This window comes from Vombatus ursinus, unplaced genomic scaffold (genome assembly GCF_900497805.2).
Source record: "Vombatus ursinus unplaced genomic scaffold, bare-nosed wombat genome assembly UNPS02014799.1, whole genome shotgun sequence".
Taxonomy (NCBI): domain Eukaryota; kingdom Metazoa; phylum Chordata; class Mammalia; order Diprotodontia; family Vombatidae; genus Vombatus; species Vombatus ursinus.
This window is the reverse complement of record NW_020954577.1, coordinates 6,263,148-6,283,938: the sequence shown is the minus strand read 5'-3', so window position 1 is coordinate 6,283,938 and position 20,791 is coordinate 6,263,148. Positions and strand designations below refer to the sequence as shown.

The following is a 20,791-nucleotide window of genomic DNA, read 5'->3' as shown; positions in this document are numbered from 1 at the left end:
CTCTCTCTCTCTCTCTCTCTCTCTCTCTCTCTCTCTCTCTCTCTCTCACTCTCTCCCTCCCTCCCTCCCTCCCTCCCTCCCTCCCTCTCTCCTTCTCTCTCACTTTTAGGTTGTCCATGTTATAGGTCCCAAATAACTTGGCAATGACAGCCCCCCACCACTCCCCAAAGGTGTCACGTTACACAGGGAAGGAGCCATGCCTTCCTATAACCTAATTTCCATATTGGGTTCTTTTTTCCCCCCTTTATTTTTTTTTAAATCTAAAAGAATACTTTTATTTCCTTTTTTCTGTCCTTTATTTCTTTCTATTATTTTTCTCTCTGTCTCTCTCTCTGTCTGTCTGTCTATCTCTCTTTCTCTCTCTTCCCTTTTCCCTTCCTCTCTTCTTTTCTTTCTTTTGTGGAGGTGGGGTTGGAGGGAGAATTGCATGCCAATGACTTACCAGCACAGGAATTCATCCGCTGCATCCAGGGATAAACAGGACTTGTGTACTTCCGGTCGCTGCCTTCGTCATTTAAGATTTTGCCCTGCACGCTGCTTTCGGATTTGTATTGTTGCTCAGGAGAAAAGTGCAGATATTCCCCGTGGCCCCTCTGTTTGCCACTGCCCGAGGGAGAGGCGCTACTCAAGTCCTTCTCTGAATAGAAACAAGAGGTGCCGTACTCATAGGACGCTCGATTGCAAGCAATGACCGTGTTGGACTGTTGGTAGAAACAAGGTGAGGTGTATGTCTTGTCCTGGAGGCTCGATGCCCCATAAGAAGCGGGGAAATGCCTCAGAGCATCATAGCCAGCTGGATAGAGGGGGATTTGCCCGAGGAAGGAGTCCTGTCCATTAGGCAGGCTCCCAGGGAAAGTGGGATTCACAAAATAGGAACTCATTTGCGCTCCCCTCTGCAGGACTGTGATTTGTTGTGTATTAGTACATCTGGCTATAACTATTAGTAGTCATCGAACTGGTTTGTTTCTGGATGGCCGAGCGCCAAAAGCGACAGCAGCAAATAGCACCAGCTGACGGCGCAGTGGCCAATGGGAGCGAGCCGTGGAGCCCGCTCCCCGGGGACCCGCGGCGACCGAGCCAGCAAAGTTACAAACAACCCCCAGCCCGCACACCCGGCAGATTAATGGGCACGCACAGCCAGCCTACCCGCCCGCCTCTCTTCCCGGAACGCCAGCCGAGGGCCGCTGGGGAGGGGGCCGACCTCGGCCTCCTTGGCCTAGGGGCCCCGGGGGTTTTGAGGGCCCTCCAGGCTCCTGGCTCAGGCCTCTCTCTCTCTCTCTCTCTCTCTCTCTCTCTCCCTCATAAGAAATTGGAACTCTGACAGATCTTCAGCCAAGGGTAGTGACAACAACAGATCCCCCCCCCCCCATATCTCTTTTCATTTTCCCCTCCCACTCGAACAGTACCCTGCTCACTGCAACTGCAGAAAGGGACACATTCGCCGCTTTAGGCTCCGCCAGGGGGAGGCCGAGATCAGGGGGTCCCTACCCTTACCTCTCCCTCAACTCCCACCCGTAAGCGATGGAGCCCCACCGTCCGCTTTGGGGGAGGGGGAAAGCTCGCGTCTCTTGTTTACTCACTGCAACTTGGGGAGCAGAGGAGGTCACCTCTTCCTCTCATACTGCCCCCCAAAGAGGCCTGCGGACAAGCCGTCGAACCCAGCCTGGTAAGGGGAGGAAAGGGAGATTCGAGCTCTCCTTGACCAGAGCGTCAGGCACAGCCACTGTCCTAAATGATCCTTGTGATCCCTTTCTCCTCCAGCAGGCCTACCCATTCCATTAAAAACAAAAAAAGACTAAGCACCTCTACTACCCCCGACTCAGGGACTTTCTGACGTCCCCTTTGAGGCCCCAGACATCTGGGCCACAGTGACCCAGAAATCCCCACTTTCCTCCCCCAGCCTAATTCCCGAAAGAACGATCCCAAATCCAGGCATTTCCTACAGAGAAAAGAAGGAAATTGCAAAAAAAAAAAAAAAAAAAAAAAAAAAAAGGAGGCGAGCTGCAAAGGTTTGGGGGCTCCTGAAACCTATAAGGGCCTCTCCCTACCCCCTCTCAGCCTTCCTGACCCCTCAAAATGTTCCCGTTTCCTTTCCCTCAGTTCATCGCTGCTGTTTACACGTTGAAATCGAAATCCAGAAAGGAGTGTTTTTCTTATTAAAAAGACTCCACTATTGAACAAGGCCGTGGGCCAGTACCCGAAGAGGCTAGGCAGCTCCGGCCCTGTTCAGAATCCAGAGGACTAAATGATCGAAACCTGGCTTTCTGAACATTTGAATTAACTGATACATCTTTGAAGGTTGAAATCTGCGCCCTGGCAGGGCTCGGCGAGCCCAAAAGCTGGGGAGCTCATGTCCTGGATGGAGTTATGATAGCCGCCCCTAGAAATTCTGGAAGCTGCTTGAAACTCTTGGCTATCTATCCCCTTACATTCCCCAGACAGTAAATGAATGAATGGCACCATCCAGGATGACTTTCCAAGAGGTGTTTCCTCTAGATCTTTGACTTCCCAGCAGATGGATCTATCTCTTAAAAAAAAAAAAAAAAAACCAATAGCGTCCCAGTGGCATTTTTATGGTTGTGTTTGTGAAGCCTCCGGAATTACCTTTAAAACCCTGAATAGTATGGTGGCTGGAGAAAGTCTATTGATACCATTTTGCTGCATTTCCGGAGGCTGCTTATAAGATGTGTAAAATCCTAGCGAATGTATGCAACCCTCAGCAATATCCTGGTGGTGTCAGCGATATCAGTGGGAGCAGCAATTACCTTCAATGATCAAGCAGGAACTTTGTTAATCTCTCTTTCTATCCTCCCTCCATTTTCCTCTCTCTCTTTACACCCTCCAGATTTAATCTGGAAAGATTTGGTGGATCCGTAGGTATGTTTACAAACATCCGTAAGTGGTACATATACCATGTGCGTCTGTCTTTATTTCTTTATGGGCTGCAGCCAAAGTCCTCTTGTCTATTTCCAGAACAAACCCTCTCCCTGGAAAGTTTCACAAAAATAAATAAAGACTGGGATAGAGCGGCGAAAATGGGGCATTTCCCTTCACGTATTTCAGAATGGAGGCCAGATGAAAACACAGGGGAGAGAGAAAGAATTTGTGTTTTAAAAGGATGTAGGAGAAAGTCCTGGTTTGAGTTAGGGTGTTTTCAGCGAAAGCTTTAAATAAGGTATTTGTTGGAATCTTTTAAAAAATCCCACGCTTGGTACTGACTTGGCTATCTGTATAAACATTTCCATTTTATACATGCCCTTTCAATCCCTATAGCTCCCCCAGCCCCTCAGGGCTTGAGTTGGGATTTGGGGTGGGTTGTCGTTGTTTTGGTGGTTTGGCCTAAATTCTCGATATGGTTTTCCCAAGACAAAGTGAAATTCCCATTTCTCAGGGTAAAGGGGAAAAACATTACATCCTTGTTTCCGTAGTGACTAAACCGGAAAAAAAAAATTTTTTTTTTTAAATACCATAACTAAAACAAAATTGAAACCCAGCGTATTCTACAAGACTGATGTGCAATAGGTTGGCAGCCGACCAATTTGCTTCTCCATCCAGCTTTAGGTGTTTTTCATGAATCAAAAACAACACACACGCACACCAGGAAACTGGTGTGACCCACACAACAACCAAGCGGGGTTAGACCACAGCACGAGGCAGACCCCAGGGGCTCCCTCTGAGGCCAGACGCCTCTCCCGGCTACTTCTCAGCTCTCGCATATGGGGGGGGGGGGAAGGCCACTTACCTTGAAAATGTTCTTCAAGGAGTGGGAAGGGTATTCCCAGGATCTGCTTGGGGCTCCAAGAACCCCACACTCTGCCCACTACTCCTCACTCTCGCCCGATGAGAGTCAACTTCAGCAAGTCCACAGTGCGGCAGGGCCACGGCCTCGCCACGCAGCCTCCTTTCCATCAATAGGATCATAAGTCAGAGGCTGCTAATCACACAGGTGCGGGGGGCCGGCTGGAACCGACCACTCCAGGCAAACCCCTATTTCTCCAGCCACCGACACAAGATAGATCTCTTCTCAGGTCCAGACCTGGCCCTGGGCCGCCCACGAGCCCCAGAGCTTGCTCTCAGACTCCAAGATCCAAATGGTGCTGGCTACCCATCCCACCCCCCTCCCAGAACCATTGTTTGGATTCCATGGGCCTGAGAGACCTCAGTTTGGGGGAGGAGGCAGCCATGCTATTCAAAATCAGTCCTCTTCAGGCTATGCAACCGGTTTCCAGAAATGTGTAGTTGGGAGTGGAGGTGGGGGTGTCCAGGCCATTCCAAGGGCCTGCAGAGAACCAAGTGGGAGTGGGATGTGATCCATAAATGACTAGGTGCCCACCACCTCTCTGGGCAGGCCCGTCCCCCCTCCCCCTTCCATTCCCTCACTCCAATAATTCCTCCAAAGGGAAGTGAGAAGCCACTCTCGCCAAGGCTCGGCTTCCCCTTGGCCGCGGACGCTCGCCGCTACTGCTCTTGGCCACAACGTGGCAGCACTGAGCTCCAAGCGAGCCACCATAAATAATCGCGCCACCCCCCCACTGCAGTTGCAGGGGAGCAGACACCGCAGTGCCATGCAAATACAATTCCTTAGCAGCCGAGAGAACACAAACAACGCCGGTGTTAACATTAGGAGTGCGCACGGCTTCTTCTGAATTACGGTAATGAATACCAAGCTATTCCCGGAGCCCCAACCCTCTGCACCGCTGCCGGAGTGAGGGCTTTTCCTATGCCTCTTCCCTCCGCAGCTCACAACCCGGAGGGCGCCCTGGACCCTGAAACACGCTTTATAATGCCAAATATGTTACGAAAACACATCCATTCCAGCCCTACTCAGCTCTCGCTCAATTTTCCTTTTCCGATGAACCATCTTCACACCCCCTTCTTTTTTGACACAATCTCTTCCCATTACAGTCAGGTCAGCTCCGTTCTAAGCTGAAAGAAATTCGCTTATGATTAAAAAGGAGTAGCGAGCTCCCGGACTGTCCATCCAGAGAGATACATACAGATGTGGACACACAGTCACTCAACACCCGTGGACCCAAACATCCACGCTGCAGTACCTGCACCAAAACACCCAAACCGAACCTGGCCACAGTATAAACCGAACCACTAGAAGAGAGTCATCACCACCAGCGAAACTTCGTCCAATTAGCACGTAAGGTATTCAACCGATTACCCCCCCCCCAATTCCAACAACAAATCCATTTCCTCTATTCTCCCATTGCAGATCTCTCTCCTGGAAAAACCGTACCAAGCGAGAAGCTGGTAATTGCAAGAGGGCTCTCTAAATTTGTAAGTCTCTCTCTCTCTCTCTCTTTTTTAATTTCTTTTACTCTGGCAAACTGTATTCACCCAAAATTAAGGAACCCGGACTCAAATACAAGGCTGGCCCATTTATTGTTTTTTTTTTCTTTTTTTTTCTCCCCTTCTTTTGCCGGAAATTGGTTCCTTCGTTGGTTTGGGGGAGGGGGTAGGAGAGGGAAGGCGGGAATCCGAATTAAATTGAATCACCAGCGCAGGAGAGAGGGAAATCTTCTGTGGGAGAAAAGCCCTCGACCCCAAATCGTGGGTCTCTGTGAAAAATCACAAGCCTCTTGCTCAGAGACAAACCTTGGTGCCTTGGTAGTATCTGGATTCCATGCCATGTACATGCCAACCAGATGCCCAATCTAGTATTACTAATATATGTATGTATATATGGCTATAACATATACAGTGTATATATATATATATACACATATACATACATATAGCGATACATCCCCACTCATACACATATATGTGTATATATCTACGTGGATGTAAATGTCTGTACCCACATCTGTCTCTATTTATGCTCTCCGAAATCCCTCCCGCCGGGGTCAGCGAGGGCTGCTAAGCTACCTCTGTTAGTGGTGAACGAGTCTTACCTTTAGATTCTGGCTTACAGGAAGGAACTCCAGTCGCTCTGACAACTATCGCTTTGGTTGCTGCCCGAGAGACGAATCGCCCTCCTTGTCGTGCCAGAAGAAGCAGGAAATTAGCCAGGTTGCGAGTTGAAAATCGGCCACTCCACAGCTTGGGATCCAGCTTGCCCCACCTTCCTTTCCACCCCGGATCCGGGCAAGGGCCCTGCCGGGCGGCGGGGGTTTGGAGGCATCCCCTTCATCCCCTCCTTCTCCGCTACCCATTGCCTTCCAAAGAGCAAACGCTATAGGGACTGAAAAGCCTGAGATCCGAAGCAGGACCGAGCTCAGCAAAAGAATGCAGCTCTATTCTCGCAAGGGAAATTATAAAAAAGTTCATGTTCACGGTTGCCATCCACATGACCGACAGCGGCCAATGGAAACCCCGAACAACTCATAAAGTTGTATTGCAAAGTTGTAAATTTTCATAAACAACAACGGATTTATGGCCTTTTCCTCATCACTGAGAAGAGGCAGGTCTTACGGAGGCGCCATCTTACCAGAAAGGCAGCCCCAGAGTGCTAGGCTTGGCTTTTTGCAGACCCTCTTTGCCCTAGTTTTATTTAAGGAGCAATTAGATACTTTCCCAGCCAGGAGGAGGCCGCGGCGAAGGCCGCTGGGCAGACGCAAGCCGAATAGAGCTCTGAGCCTCTAGGTCAGCCCTGAGCTCCCTTCCTCCCCCTCCCTTCCCTCTCGGCCTGCTTCATCCTCCTTCTCCCCCTCTTTTCCCCGGCTGCAGGGGAGTTTTAGTGAATTTCGATTTCCTGGGAACCCTTTCCTTCCCCAGGACCCTTTTGCAGCAGCAGCCCCGGAGATGGGATGAGATGGCCTAGAATGGGCAGGGATGATCTGGAATGGGATGAGACGGGATGGACGGGATGAGAGACGAGAGCCAGCAGCAGGCCCTGCCACAGGCAGCTCGGCCATCGAGTCCCACACTTTTTTGTCCTGTTTGCAGTCTGGAGCCTGCACCTCAAAGGCTGGAATCAGATACTCAGGGAGGCGGATTATTCAGCTCGGCTGGACTAGGCTGCCGAGCTAATCTGGATCTGAGGGGAGGGACGTGTTTGGGAAATAGGGCAAAGTCAACTTGGAGAGGGAAGCTCCCTTCCTCGCACCATCCCCCAGGACCCTACCGTGAGAAAGGTGCAGATTTGGGGGTCCTCTTACATAAGTGAAAGGGCGAGTGTTGGCAGATGGAAATGTCTGTTCATGTTCACATGTATCCGTGCAGAAACACATATCCACATACATGTGTAAATAGCACATATTTGTGTCCTTTTACCATATGCCCATATCACTCAGGCTACATTTTCCCTCTTTTCTGCCCTCCCTCCCAAAACCCCTTTATTTCCCCCAGTGCTCTTTATGGTGCCTGGTGGCGAATAAAGAAACCTGGTCTATTGTCACCAAGCATATATTTTATTTTTTCTATGTTAACATAAACCACATTTGGAGGGGGCGAGACTGGAACAGTCACCTCCATGGAGTTCACACACACGGTTGGGATTCTCAAAACCTACATAGACTGCAGCGCCAATGTGGACGAGAACACGAGAGAACACCAGAGACAGGGGCAGGGACGAAGGCAGGGGCCAAGCCTGGGCAGCTTCAACAGGGTGTTATAGGCACCCTGCCCACTTACCTCACTACAGGAGTTAGCATCAAAACATCACACTACAAAGGTATCCCAATGAATGACAGTCTTCCCGAGTCAGGACAAGGTATTACAAATAAGCTTCAAGACAATATAGATGGCCCCCCAAACTCATTCAAATGTACAGGATTTGTTATCGTAGGAAAAGTCAGGGTGGCAATATTAAACACTAGTTAAGGGGCAGGGTACGGGGTGGGGTGGAGAAGTGAGAAGGGCAAGGATAAGGTGTTTGAAAGTATGGGGGAGGGGGAATGGTCACTTTTGCCAGAAACTTGGTTCAAAGGATGTTGCAGCTCTTGGAAGGCTGGCCAAGCAGAAGCCTAATAGGGTGCCAGCCAAGGGAAAGAGGGTGCCCTCCTTGTCCCCTCCCCAAAAACAGAGGCATTTTCTTCTGAACTCGGAATGGTCAGGCAAGGAGAGGAAAGCGAGTTTGCAGCATATGATTTCATTTAGAATCGCTTTGGAATAAATATATTATTATTATTATTATTTTCAATTTCGATAGAAGCCAGTGAGCCCGGGTCCCCAGTTCTCTGCCCAAGCTACGAAGAAATGCTCCCCACCGTCAAGTGGACTAAAAGCCTTTTGTGAAAATATTATGCTTTTCTTTTTTCCCCTTTTTTCCTCTTTCTTTTCTTCTTTTTTTCTTTTTCTTTATTTATTTTTTTGGTCAGTCATCTTTAACATCTAATCCTTCTCGGATTCCTAAAGTACAGTCACAATGAAGGAGTTAGGTAGGTGAAGCAAAAAAATAGGTAGTTTGGAAATCAGATAGGTAGTACAGCTCATTGCTGGAGTGTAGTGGTTGTCTAGATGAGTGTGTGTGTGTGTGTGATTGTGTATTTTGTGTATTTGTGTGTTCTCAGAACGTCTCCCCCTTCCTCACCTTTGCTCTTACTGCCCTTTCAGGAAGGAAAATGAAAGAGACAATTCTGAATTGTGAAACGGAAGCCCCAGTGTTCTGGGTTGGCATAATTAGGTAGTTTGGCGGGCGCCTGGACGCCCTTGCCCTCTTCATCAGGGGGTGACCGAGCCCAAGGGCTCTGTTAGGTAGTTTCTCTGAGCGCCAGCGCTGTGTGCCCGTCGGGCTCCCTCGGCCAGGGTTAGGGATAGCAGCCACGGGGCCGGGGCACCGACTTGGCGGGGGGCAGGGGAGGGGAGGGCCGGGCCCGTGCGGGCTCAGGGTAGACGAACATAGCTAGGAGACTCCAAGGGACCCAGGGACGAGAAAGAGGTGGAAGGGGGAGGGGAGAGGAAGACACAGACTAGACACCTCGCCTTCCTGGAGTACCTCAGCACAGCCAGCCTTGGGAGCTGAGCTGGGAGGGCGGAAGGTTTGGGGGGGGGGGCTAGTTGGGGGGGGGTTTTTTTTTTTTTTCTTTTTTTTTTTTTTTTTTAAATAAAACGGGTAAGTCTCTTAAAGACGCTTTTCCGACTGTCACGTGCATCCATCAGACTCCACAGCTCGGCTGGGCGGCTCGGGCTTCCTCCCTTCAGCTCCAGCCTCACTCCTCCTCCTCCTCTTCCTCCTCCTCCTCCTCTTCTTCCTCCTCCACTTTCCCCGCCGAGGGGGTGGTCGAGGCGCTCTCGGTGGCGGCCGGGGCGGCAGATCCCTCGTCTTTGTGCTCCTTTTTCCACTTCATCCTCCGGTTCTGGAACCAGATTTTGATCTGCCTCTCCGTGAGGCACAAGGCGTGAGCGATCTCGATGCGCCGCCGCCGGGTCAGATAGCGGTTGAAATGAAACTCCTTCTCTAGCTCCAGGGTCTGATAGCGGGTGTAGGTCTGCCTGCCCCTCTTGCGATCCGGACCTGCAAGCAGTGTCAGGCACGGAGAGAAACAGCCAGAAGGGGATTAGCCAGGGACCAAGAGGATAAGTTCCTTATCTCCCACAGGCTCCCGGACCTTTCAGCTCCCACCCCCTCTTTCTCTCGCCTCTCCCGCCGGGCCGTTCCCCCTTTCCTCCCCGCCTCCAGCCCCAGCCCTGAACAGTTCTCCAACTACTGCTGCCCCTACTTGTCTATGAAGGTTTGGGGGGGGGGTGGATGGGAAGAGAAGAGATTATAAAAAACAGATCTTCATGGGGGTGGGGGTGGGAGAGGAAACATCAAGTCCTGTCCAAACTTTAGAAGGGTTGTTGTTTTTTTTTTTTTTTTTCCAGCCGGCTAAGTTTCCACAATGCCTGCTCTGACAAAGGGAAGTTAGCAATATAGACTAGGGGCAAGTTAGAGTATATCTCCTTTTCTAGTCGAAGAGAGGCCCAGCAACCACCAGAGCCAATGCAAATATCTGACGGTTACAGATGTCTTTGGAACCCTTCTCCATTCCCTCCCGTACCCACAAACATGCCCAGCTACCAAAGCAGCTTCCCTGGACAGCTGGGCATCTCTCTCCAATCCAGCTCGACTTGGACCCCATGCCTTATTGTCCCTTCAGCAGCTCCGTCCTGTCCCCCTTCCTCTCTTTCTTTCCCTAATCCTCCTGCAACCTTTACCCCCAAATCTGCCCGGGTTCCAGGTGGTGTGGGCGAGGGAGGGGCGAGGGTGGCTCAGGAGCTCTCTTCTCTCTCCATGGAGGAAGAAAAAGAAAAAGAGAGGGGAGTAAAAAGGGAAAAGGAGAGAAAATGGCGAACGAATACACTTAATGTTAAAAATTCCAAAGCAAACGGAGTTAAATAAATTTACGAGGATAGAACCCATTAATTGGGCAATAAAAAGTTTTATGATACTCATTTACATACAATGCTACGGGCTCTCTACGCAATGGCGCCTCTGCTATAATTAAAACCATGGAGGCTGGCTCTGACAGGAGTCACTTTGGCTCTCCGTTTGCCTGCCTGCCTGGCCTCTGCTCTCCAGCCCTGCCCTGTCCTCTTATCTCCCCTTTCCTGCTTCTTTGGTTTGTCCTATCTCCTTTACTGTCCTGTCCTTCCTGCCCTGTCCGGTCCTGTCCTTCCCTTCTCTTCTCTTCTCCTCTTCTGTCTCCTCTGCCCTATCTAGTCCTCTCCTCTCCTTTTCTCTCCTGCCTATCCTCCTCTTCTCCTCTGTCCTGTCTTCTCTTTGCTCCTCTCCCCTCTTCTGCCCTCTTCTCCTCTCCTGTCTCCTTCCTCGCCCAGTCCGGTTCTCTCTTCTCTCCCTCCCTCCCCTCTCTCCTCCTCTTCTCCCTCTCCTCTGTCCTCTCCTCGCCTCGCCTCGCCTCGCCTCGTGTCCGCTGCCCCTACCTGAAGACCTCATCCAAGGGTATATCCGGAAATTGGTCTCTGCCTGGCTGTGCAGGGCGCTCGTCTCGGCTTTCTCACAGCTGCCTTTGGTTAGGTCATTGCAGAGGACGGGGATATTCTGATCAAAGGACGAGCAGTGCAGGTTGTAGGCGTCTGAGCCCAGGCCGTATCCGGACGAGAAGGGGCCCGGATAAATGGCACTGTTCACATTGTACACGCCGGGCACGGAGGAAGCGAAGGCGCCCGCGCCCGGTCCGTAGCCGCTTCTCTGAGAGTTGGTGGCAAAGGAGCAAGAAGTCGGCTCAGCATTTTGGAACAGAGAAGCCCCCGCCGTATATTTGCTAAAAAGCGCATTCACATAATACGAAGAACTCATAATTTTGACCTGTGATTTGTTGTCCGGCAGGCTCCCGTGTCGGTTTTACGAGGTAGCGTGATATATGGTAACATTACACCCCCAGATTTACACCAAACCCCATTTTCTTTTGGACGGAGCTTGCCTCCAGCACGTGACCGGTCATATGACGGCCTCCGCCAATCTCCTCCTCCATCACAGGTGGTAGAGCTCAGGGTGACTCCAGCCTCCCTCCTAGCATGGCAGGGGAAGAGGCTCAGACAGGGGAGGGAATGTGTGCGCGCTCCATGCGCAGTGCACCCTGTGCCCTAACTAGGGTGCGGGTCAAGGGAGGCCGGGGCGCGCGAGCACGCTCGGGACCTGGGGCTCTCTGGACACTTGCACCTCTGCTAAGGATGACCACAGACGGCGAACCTCTCCCTTACTGGAGCCCAAATAGTATCCAACCCTTCCCCCTCCTGTTGTCACCCTCCCCCCTTCTGCTCCCAGACAGTCGTCTCCTCTCGGCACCGTTCCCCGTACCTAACTCTCCAGGCTTCCCTCCCACCTTTGCCCCTCCCCGAACCTCTGCAGGGCTGGGACTGCACGGGCAAGGTGGCGAGCTGGGTGCCTTGGTTGGGGCTGTGGCCCCGAGCATGACTGCTGTCTGTGGGCTTTATTGTCTCATTCTCCATAATGACCCGTTACAGGCAGGGTGTCTTATTTGGGCTTGCCAAGAAGGCACGGTCGCTTCCAGATGCAATTAAAATTAAATTTTAAAATAAAACAAGTCACCACATTAAATTGGAACCATGTGGCTCAAATGGAGTCAAAGTTTCCGGGAATCTCTAACTGAGCTATTGCGGCATTAATATTCTACTCCAAAGGAAGAAATTAAATATCCCTATATTAATGACTCTAATTTGCAAAACAGATTGACTAAGCCACGGGTTTCCCCCGTCCCTCCACTTTGCACCCCCCACTCACTTCTTGGTCATTGGGGCCACCTTCCTCCAGAAGTTGCTTCTCTGAAAGAGGAAGACTACCTTTGTGTTCATCCACTCCCTTTCCACTCCAGTCTAACCCGCTGGCCGGGCTGGAGAATTTAGGGTCTCTCCGAGGCCAGTTTTGACGCTCCTTTGTTCTGTGACCAGCACCCTGCATAACTGGGGCAAGGGAGCCGACACCAACCATACCCCCTTTTACCGCCCAACCCCCCCCCCAAAAAAAAACTAGGCCATTGGCCTCAGGCGCAATAGCTTCGAGGGCAAATCGAAAAAGTGAATTGGGTTGAAGAAGGATCCCTTCAGTCAACTCAGCCTCACTGACCCTCGAGTGAGTCTGTGTATACATACATACTTACATACATACATATATACACACACAAACATACACACACAAATAAACATATGTACACATGGTCATGTACTGTGGCAAGAGTCTAGAAAACAAAATAGAGCTGAAGTGACGGCTACGTTTGTACCCTTCTCTGTAACTTCATAGCTTTGTCTCTTTGGAGAACCAGTTTAAATAAGGAGGGAGGGAATGGGAAGCCTGGTACGCCAAGTCTTGTTTCTACCTTTCCCAGTTGCTTCCCAGACTGTTTTTCCCAAGCTCCCTCACACAGTCACACACGCACATCAGAGCATATACACACTTACCTTTCCCATGCTCCGTTGAAGGCCACCTTACCCCCTCCCACACACACCAGAGGCAAGCCAAGAAAGCAGCTTTATTCCCCCACCTCCAGCCCAGCCTGCCTTCCAACAATTGAAATGCCTCTCCATTGAGGATTTTGGGGCGAGCCCTTCCTCTAAACGGATCGTAAAATGACTTTGCTGCGGCCCTCAGACAGAGGGCCCGGGTCAGGACAGCTTTTACTGCCCGGCTGTATTGCACATCATAAACTAAAGGGAGCACAATAGATTACCCCGGAAATTCTCCTGCAAATGAGAGTTTGGTTCCTTGGGTACAAAGCGCTGCTCGCCACTTGAGATGGTTCCTGGCCAGTGTGTTTGGCCGCACCCTCGCTGGATGTTGACACTCTGGAAAAAAAATACACAAAAGGCACTCGGTAGAATGGGACTCAGGAAGGATGGCAGAGCCCAACAGCCCCGGGATTCGAGAATTAAGAGAATGTCACTGAACTTTGGGAAAGGAGGGCCCTGGCCCGTTTGGATATTGGGCCAAAAGGGGAGGTGGGCTAGAAGGTGGCTTGGCCCAGAGCTGGGCCCTGGGACCGTTGTCTGGGCACTTTCTCTCAGTAATTACTCAGAACCAGTGGGTCCAATATCCGGAGATGCCTGTTTATGGCCTAGCCTGGGTAAGGGCGGGAGGGTTGAATGGGGGGGTGTGGGTGGAGAGAGACCAAATACCCTAAAAAGCATCACTTTCTAGTAGGAAATAGAAGCCTAAGGATGTTAACCAAAAGCGAAGCCAACAAGAAGACGACTCAGGAGATCAAAGCGACTGAATTAGACTGCTTTAGACCAATAAATTGTTCCTCTGGTGACAACGGGCCAAGATGCAAGGGAAAGAAACAGGCAGCCCAGCCCCTGTCTAGACTCGGGCCGAGAGGATAGGCGACAGCGATTGCAAAGATGACATTTAAAACAGACCACGCTCTTTACCGAGGGGTGTGGGGGTGGGGTGGGGGAGGAACAGAATGAATTTTAGCACCCCACGACTGGGGTATCCGGAACTATTGTTTGCAAACCCCTTCCCCTTGTGGGACAGACATGTCGTTCTCTGCCTTTGTCGGGCCCCAGCTCCTTGGCTGTGGCCCCCAAACTTCAGAATACAGCTTCCCGGGAGTGGGTCTACAGCCATGTCCCCGAATTGGGGAGAGTTGGGGAAGGGAAAGATATGTGTGTGCATGTATGTGTTGTGTGTATGTGTGTCTATATACATATATGCATACACACACATACATACGCATCCCTTTTCATCTCTCGACATTTGAAATGTTTTTTCCTGGGCCAGGTTGTATTATGTTCCAAGTCAAAAATTCTGTCTCTGTCAGCCGAGGTTTGGCCTCAACCAGTGCTCTTTTGTAATAGAGTAGCTACAGGAATGACAACAATCGTTTTTATTGTTATTTTTGGATAAATTGTCACTTACAGGTGCTCACATATATCTATATTCACACACCCCTATCCACGCATTTACACAAAGCCAACTCATCGAATTAGACCGGCAAGATAGATCTAATCACACATCTGGGTTTAGAGAATGATGAGAATCTATTTCACTTGGAGAGAAAAAACACCGTCAGTTTATATCACCTAGCTCTCTCTCCCTAGATGTGAGTTTCTTTATAGTTAGAGCTAGAAATATATTAATCAATAAAAGTCTCCTACTTATATATTAATGCAAACAACTACCTCATGCTAGCGTTCACCTCTGACCCCCATTCTCTTTGCCAACTCTGCCTCCATGAACATTTCTTAATGCCCTTCTCCACGGCGCTTTTTGCCGCTTTCTCCTCATTCTTTACCCTAAGCAAAGACAATATTTGTTATTTGTAATTCAGGACATCTCAGGGCTGGCGGGGTTCGGTGATAAACTCATTACAGACGCGTGAAAATTAGCAACGAACTACAGTGAGAGGTGGCTCGGGCCACCGCCGCCGGCGGTCTGGCAAAAGAAAGAAGGACCGGTTGCCACCACAGCTCGCCGCGGCCTTGCTGTGTAATTCGGGGGTCCGGAGAAGCACTGGCTCCCCGAGGCCCGCCGGCCAATCCAGGCAGTGGATGCGGGCAGTGGACGGAGGGACTTGAAATATCTGCCGACACAGCCCGGTGTAAGACAGGCCACTATCTCCAGAGGGTTTTGCCTGATTGATTAGTCAAATTCCCGGCTGGTACAACTTGGACCAACTCGCTAGCCTTTGAACTAAGCCCAGCAATTGACATATGTGTGCTCCTACCAAGTATAAATATATAAATATCCATCTATACATATACATATCTGTAACGTATTTATTTATACACATATTGTATATCTATAGTGAAATCGTTATCCATATAATCGAAATACACACATGAACAAATATAAATCTGTCTAGGTCGAAATGCCAATTTATGGCAGTTATCTCACTATAAATATTTTACATGGATATATGTGAGTTTATATGTACCATCTCGGGTAACTACACATGTTTATTATGTGTATACACACATATGTGTGTGTGTATAAATATAGCTACCGTTATACACATATATGTGTATATATATACATATATGTATATGTGTGTGTGTGTGTATCCGAAGATAGATACAGCTATAGATACCACAAACATACAGAATAAAAGAAAGGAAAAGATCGACTCGGAGCCAAAATCCAGTCCTCAATTTTACAACGAGTTTGTCGCGGAGATCTGGGTCATAAACATTTTGTGGGCTTGGCAGAGACTATAATAATCCCAATAAATACAACGTGTGCCGAATTCCTAGAGCTTCCGGGTGGGTTAGTGGTTTTCTCAGTTTTCTTTTGCTTTTTTCAATTGGAAACAAACCCAGCTCCTGGGTTCCCCACTCTCCATATGCAATGATAGTAGTGGTGCTATGTGGTTTTGTGCTTCTGGAGGAGAGGGGTTGTTTGATTCTTTCCTTTTCTCTCCTTTCCTGGGACCTGAATCCCGCTCGCACCTCAATCGTTGTAGTTCATTTACTCTTTTCCCCCTCCGAACTAGGAAAACAAAAAAACTACAGAATCCTGGTGGTCGTCTCTCCTTTTTTCTTACCAAAAAGAGGAGAAAGGGGAGAAAGGAAAGGAAGAAAAGGAAAAGGAAGAGAAAGAGGAAAATCGAAGATAAAAATAATTGTGACTCTGCTTTTGGAGCTGAGGAATAAACATCAGTTTAAAAATAGTGGTCTATGTTGTTCAGAACATTGCAAATTGTCATTGTGCTGTCAATTCAATGGACAGTTTTTTTGGGGGGGACGCCAATAGGATTTTTAGACTCCAGGAAAAGGCAGTATTTAGGAAGAAAATCCGAGACTTCTAGAACTCATTTTCTATTCAAGTGCATCACGGTCCAATTTATTTAGATATCTCCTTCCAAATAACTAAATCAACTCCCAAGGTCTTCTGACCTGTTATGTTGAGGGTTTTTTTTTTTTGTTTGTTTGTTTGTTTTGCTTGCTTGTTTGTTTTTGTTATGTGTGAGTGGGTGGATGTTTCCCCCAAGAGTGCCGGGCTTCTCGAGGGCGAGCCTTGGGGTCCCCTGGCTCCTTCAGCTGGCCTGCTAGGGCTGGACCCAGGCTGGCCAAATTATTCCAGCTGAAAACGCCCTTCCTGGAAAGGCTGAACCCCATGCGTGAAGCCTCTCTCACGCGCGATGGTGGGGTGCCCCGTCAGGGTGGCAAATGACTGGGCCAGAGGGGCGTTCTTAAAGTGTACCCCAAAAGCTCTTTAAAAATCCATATCCTGCAAACTCCAACCTTTTTCAGGATTCAGTACAAGGCAGAGACCGGCCTTGTCCGTAAACCAATTTATCGTCTTTTTTCCTTTTTAACCCTCCCACCAAAGTATCAGTCAAAACATGAGCAGGACCGGAAATATCTGACCGTTGTTAAACTCAAATCAGTGGCTTCGAATCCAGAAATGCTCCCATAAAGTCGACATTTTAGAAGCTGCCCAGGGTCGGGGCTGAGGGCATCATGGCGGCAGTGCGGCTGCATCCATGGAACCACACTGCCATCTGCTGGCTTCTGGACGCCACTGCAGCTCTCTGGCATCCCTAGGATCTGGGCCTGCAGCTGTCCCCTTAACCAGCTGGCCTTGGAGCCAGGGAGGCCGGCCCCACTTCCAGCCCGCTGCAGGGTCCCAATTATAGAAAGGAGAAGGGGGGGAAAACAACCTCCATCCTCCTACTCTGTTGCTTAGAAAACATGAAAGATAAATGTCCAAACCGGAGCCCACGCCGCCCAAGGGGCAGCAACCAGTACCCATAAAAAGGAGCTGTTTCCTCACCACCAACCCCCCTTATCTTCAGCGGCCAGACAAAATAAATGAAAAAAAGCTTTTGTAGAAAAATCTTAATTGTGGCTGGACAGTTGTAAACTCATTAAGGGTCGAATTCCAGACAGTTTGCAGACCCGTCCTTTATTACACACCCTTAATGCCCATTCTTTGAAGTTTCTTCAGTCTGCAGCAACAGAGGATGTCCCAACATGGACCAATTAAGGTCCCTCTCTCCCTCCCTCCCTCTCCCGCTTTCTCTCCCTCCCTCTCTCTCTCTCTCTCTCTCTATCTCTATCTCCCTCTCTCTCTCTCTCTCACTATCTCCCTCCCTCCCTCCTTTTGACCAGCAGAACTATTTCCCCTTTTACTAACTATAACAACATATTCAGCTTTCCAGAGGGTGCCTTTTTAAAATGATGGGGGTGGGAGGAGAAAGAGTTCCATCAAGCCTCCCCGGCCCCTTGCACCTCTGAAGGGCCTCCCTGCCCGAATCGCGGCGGTGGCGGCGGCTCCCTAAGTTTTGTCCTCTCCCCCTGAAGCTTTACACCCCATAAACGCTAACAGCCGTCATTTTCTTTTATGGCGCTCCATGGTTCTGAGTTTTCCTTACAGATTCTTCTGCCAAGACTTGCCACTCCGAGTATTCGCTCTTTTGGGCCCCCCTACAAGGCAAGGCCCAAAGTGATTCTTCGGCGTCTCTGCTGCCCTTGCCCCGCCTGAGAAAGGCAGCTGGGGCGAGGGGTGGGGGGGGGGGTGGGGAGCGGGTGCGAAGGAGGAGGAAGAAGGCTTTCTCCGAGACCTAAAATGTCAGCTCAGGCAGGAACTACACTTTAGAGACGCCGTCTAACATTCTTTCTTTAGTTGTTCCCTAGAGTCCTTCCACGTCCTGAAAAAGAACGATTCCCTTTCCCTCTCACAGCAAAATTTCGTTTTTGCCCCAAGAATCCTTTCACCTTTTTGTCCTTTCTTACTTTTGATTTCTTTCTTTCTCCCTTTCTTTCCTCTTCCTTTTTCTCCCCAGGCCACTGGTTACATTTTATTTTTTTTATTGAAACATTTATCTCTCCAAAAGAGTCCTATCCTTTAGGAAAGAGACTTTCTCTTTCGAGTTAAAAACAAAAAAAGAAAAACGGATAAGAAGACCTGCAGAAAGACAGAGAGACGAAAAAAGAAAGAAAAGAAAGGAAAAGAAAGGTGATAGGAAAAGAGGAAAGAGGAAGAAAGAAAGATTTCTAAGTCTTGGGAGAGTCTGACACTTTGGGGAGGAGAAAGGAGGTGGAGGGGGGACTCTGTCCTCATTTTTCTGGGATTGGTGGCAAATGAATCAAGGAGAAAAATTTCGCAGTAATTCCGGCTCGCCAGGTCGTTCTCCACTACCCCGATTAGGCGCAAACAGGGTGTGGGTAGCTAGTTTCACTTAGCGTCCTTGGTCCCCCGTCCAGTCCTTTCCACATCTGGATTTACCTTCTGCTCTCTTTCGCTCCTTCGCTGGGCACTTTTGTCACCCCCTCTTCACCCACCCCCTTTCCTTCGGGGCTCCCTTGGACGAAGGGGTCCAGGGTGAGAAGGAGCCCCGAGCCTACACTAATGGGAACTCTCTGCTCTCCCCAGCTGCAGCCAGTTGGCTGATGAACCTTCCTCTCTCCCGTTCCCTCCCGACCGGGGGGCCGGCGTCTGGAATTCAGCCTGGAAGCTACTATCTCGGTCTGGGGAGAGAAAGAAAAAACTAAGGACCGAGAAAGAAGACTGCAACTACTGGCACGATGGCCTGGCCAGATGGAGGAGAGAGCAAAAAGAGGCCCAAATTCGTGCTTGGTCCGAGTCCTTTCCGCAGTCCCTTGGGCTCCCTGGCCCAGTCGCCCCTCCAGGACCTGGCTGGGAAGGAAGTAACCCGACAATGGCCGTTTGCAGAAGGACGTTCAAAACAGTGGACCCGCAGAATAGAAAAGAATCAATATATTTTTATTTGGCAAAAAGTTAAATATCATCTCAACACAACAGTTTGGTCAGTAGGCCATGAGGTAACTCTTGCAAAATATACAGTGTATTTATTGTTCTGTCTCAACACAAGTTCTCGAATTTCAAGTGATACAAATCTACGATAGCCCAATGGCAGGTTTCATAGCGCATAATTTATTATCAATAAAATTAACTCCATTACAATAAGCATTCGTTCCCCCCTCATTAAAATTAAACGTAAACTATAGGTAGTTAGTTACCTTCTTCACGTGGACAAATAACTCCTAAATCTGAAAACGGCTTCACTGGTGCAAAAACAAGATTCAAGCTCGTCTGAGTATTTACTTTTTTTTTTCCCTTTAATATATAGATTATATACAACTGACAAGACAGTACTAGAGATCAACTGTACAGACTAAAATGTCCCAATTGGAAAGACGTTGGGGAGAGGCTATGGAGTCCACGGATTCCCTCCCAGCCCAACGAGCTTCTGTTTGTTTCTTTTTTTCTTTTAATTTTTTTTCTTTGACTGGGGTGATATTATTTTATATACTCTCTCTATTTATATTACAATCAAAGGTGAACTGTCTAGTTATACAGAAGAAAGACTTATTACACTACAGAGCTAGACCCTTTGCCACATTTCTCCTCAACAACCTGAGTTCGAATGAGATTCCTAGCGTCCGGGATGACAACCGGTAGGGCCGGCACCCGAGCACAAAAGTGGATTCACGAACAATGATTAACCACAAACAAACACATGTTCAAGTATTACAGCAGCCGTCTCCGCTGCGCACAGAGCAAATCAAAGAACTACACACATTACACTCTACAGTCTGTCCAGAGAGTTGTGCATTAGGAAAAAGGTAGTTAATTTTTTTCCATAGGTAAGGAACAGGTAGATTTCTTATTTTCTTTTCTTTTTCTTTTTTTTTTTCAATACAAGCCAACACACACAGTCATACAGCACTAATGCCCCCTTTTTTTTGTCCTAGGATAGAAAATGAAAAAGCTTACAGTACCTCCGCCACAGCCTGGGCAAGACCCCCGTGCTACCGTGACAAGGTACACTCTTATGAATGATAGGGATTGGGGAAGAGGGAAAGAAGGGAAAGGGGAGGGAATGAGGCCTGGATACAGTCGTATTGTTTGGGGATCGTGGAGGCTGGGGAGGGGGGAAGGAATGGAGCGGGGGAAGATCTTCCCCCAGCCTTCCTATCAACCTGGGTCACATTATTCGTCCTTTGCTCTGTCTTTGTTAATTTTCTTCATTTTCATTCTTCTATTTTGAAACCATATTTTGACTTGTCTTTCGGTGAGGTTGAGGAGTCTTGCCACTTCATATCTGCGGTCCCTGGTGAGATACATATTAAACAAGAATTCCTTCTCCAGTTCTAGCGTTTGGTGCTTGGTGTAGGGACAGCGCTTTTTTCGGGTGGATCTTGCGTGCAGCCAGTTCGCAGCTGGGTTGTCTAGGGTGGGGGTGGAGGGGAATGGGAGAAGACAAGATAGCATGAGAAATTTTCCCCCCGTGGCGATTATAATAAGATAAGAATCTACAAGAAGAGCAGCAGTGCCCACCCAGCCTCACCCAATTTAGGGGTGGGGGGGCCTTTGGGGAAAATCCCGGGAGATCGAGGGTTAGAACGTTCCTTTCTTATTTCCCAAGACAGCGTGTGTGTGTGTGTGTGTGTGTGTGTGTGTGTGTGTGTGTGT

General features: G+C 49.2%; 3 protein-coding genes and 1 long non-coding RNA gene across 5 annotated transcripts in view; 1 reads left to right on the top strand and 3 right to left on the bottom strand.

Moving 5' to 3' along the window:
* LOC114050391 (homeobox protein Hox-A6) overlaps positions 1-1,928 on the bottom strand; it is a 4,841-nt gene extending 2,913 nt beyond the window's left edge. The window contains exons 1-2 of one of the 2 annotated variants that reach the window (XM_027872025.1): positions 1,581-1,928; positions 443-637 (exon numbers count right to left, since the gene is read on the bottom strand). In XM_027872025.1, coding sequence (XP_027727826.1) covers positions 443-637; positions 1,581-1,620 — 235 coding nt within the window. In that variant the 5' untranslated portion in view covers positions 1,621-1,928. Of the gene's footprint in view, positions 1-442; positions 1,032-1,580 lie in introns of those variants that run through there. The other variant, XM_027872024.1, reaches the window with a different exon arrangement.
* Positions 638-7,355, top strand: LOC114050395. Its single transcript, XR_003569993.1, has 3 exons — positions 638-718; positions 4,906-5,286; positions 5,924-7,355. It is a non-coding gene; the product is annotated as an uncharacterized LOC114050395 (long non-coding RNA).
* On the bottom strand, positions 7,346-11,294 carry LOC114050393 (homeobox protein Hox-A7). Its single transcript, XM_027872026.1, has 2 exons — positions 10,816-11,294; positions 7,346-9,406 (listed from the first exon to the last, which is right to left on the bottom strand). The coding sequence occupies exons 1-2, from the start codon at positions 11,189-11,191 to the stop codon at positions 9,102-9,104; spliced, it is 681 nt and encodes a 226-aa protein (XP_027727827.1). The 5' UTR covers positions 11,192-11,294; the 3' UTR covers positions 7,346-9,101.
* A 7,832-nt stretch (positions 11,295-19,126) lies between these two features.
* LOC114050570 (homeobox protein Hox-A9) overlaps positions 19,127-20,791 on the bottom strand; it is a 3,559-nt gene continuing 1,894 nt past the window's right edge. Inside the window, exon 2 of the mRNA XM_027872365.1 lies at positions 19,127-20,547. Coding sequence (XP_027728166.1) covers positions 20,309-20,547 — 239 coding nt within the window. The 3' untranslated portion in view covers positions 19,127-20,308. The remainder of the gene's footprint in view (positions 20,548-20,791) is intronic.

Excerpts from the sequence above, each read along its gene's own strand:
- LOC114050393 (XM_027872026.1), bottom strand. The coding sequence starts at position 11,191 with ATGAGTTCTTCGTATTATGTGAATGCGCTTTTTAGCAAATATACGGCG. Across the intron at positions 9,407-10,815 it reads CCCTTGGATGAGGTCTTCAG|GTCCGGATCGCAAGAGGGGC; the intron begins GTAGGGGCAGCG and ends CACTGCTTGCAG.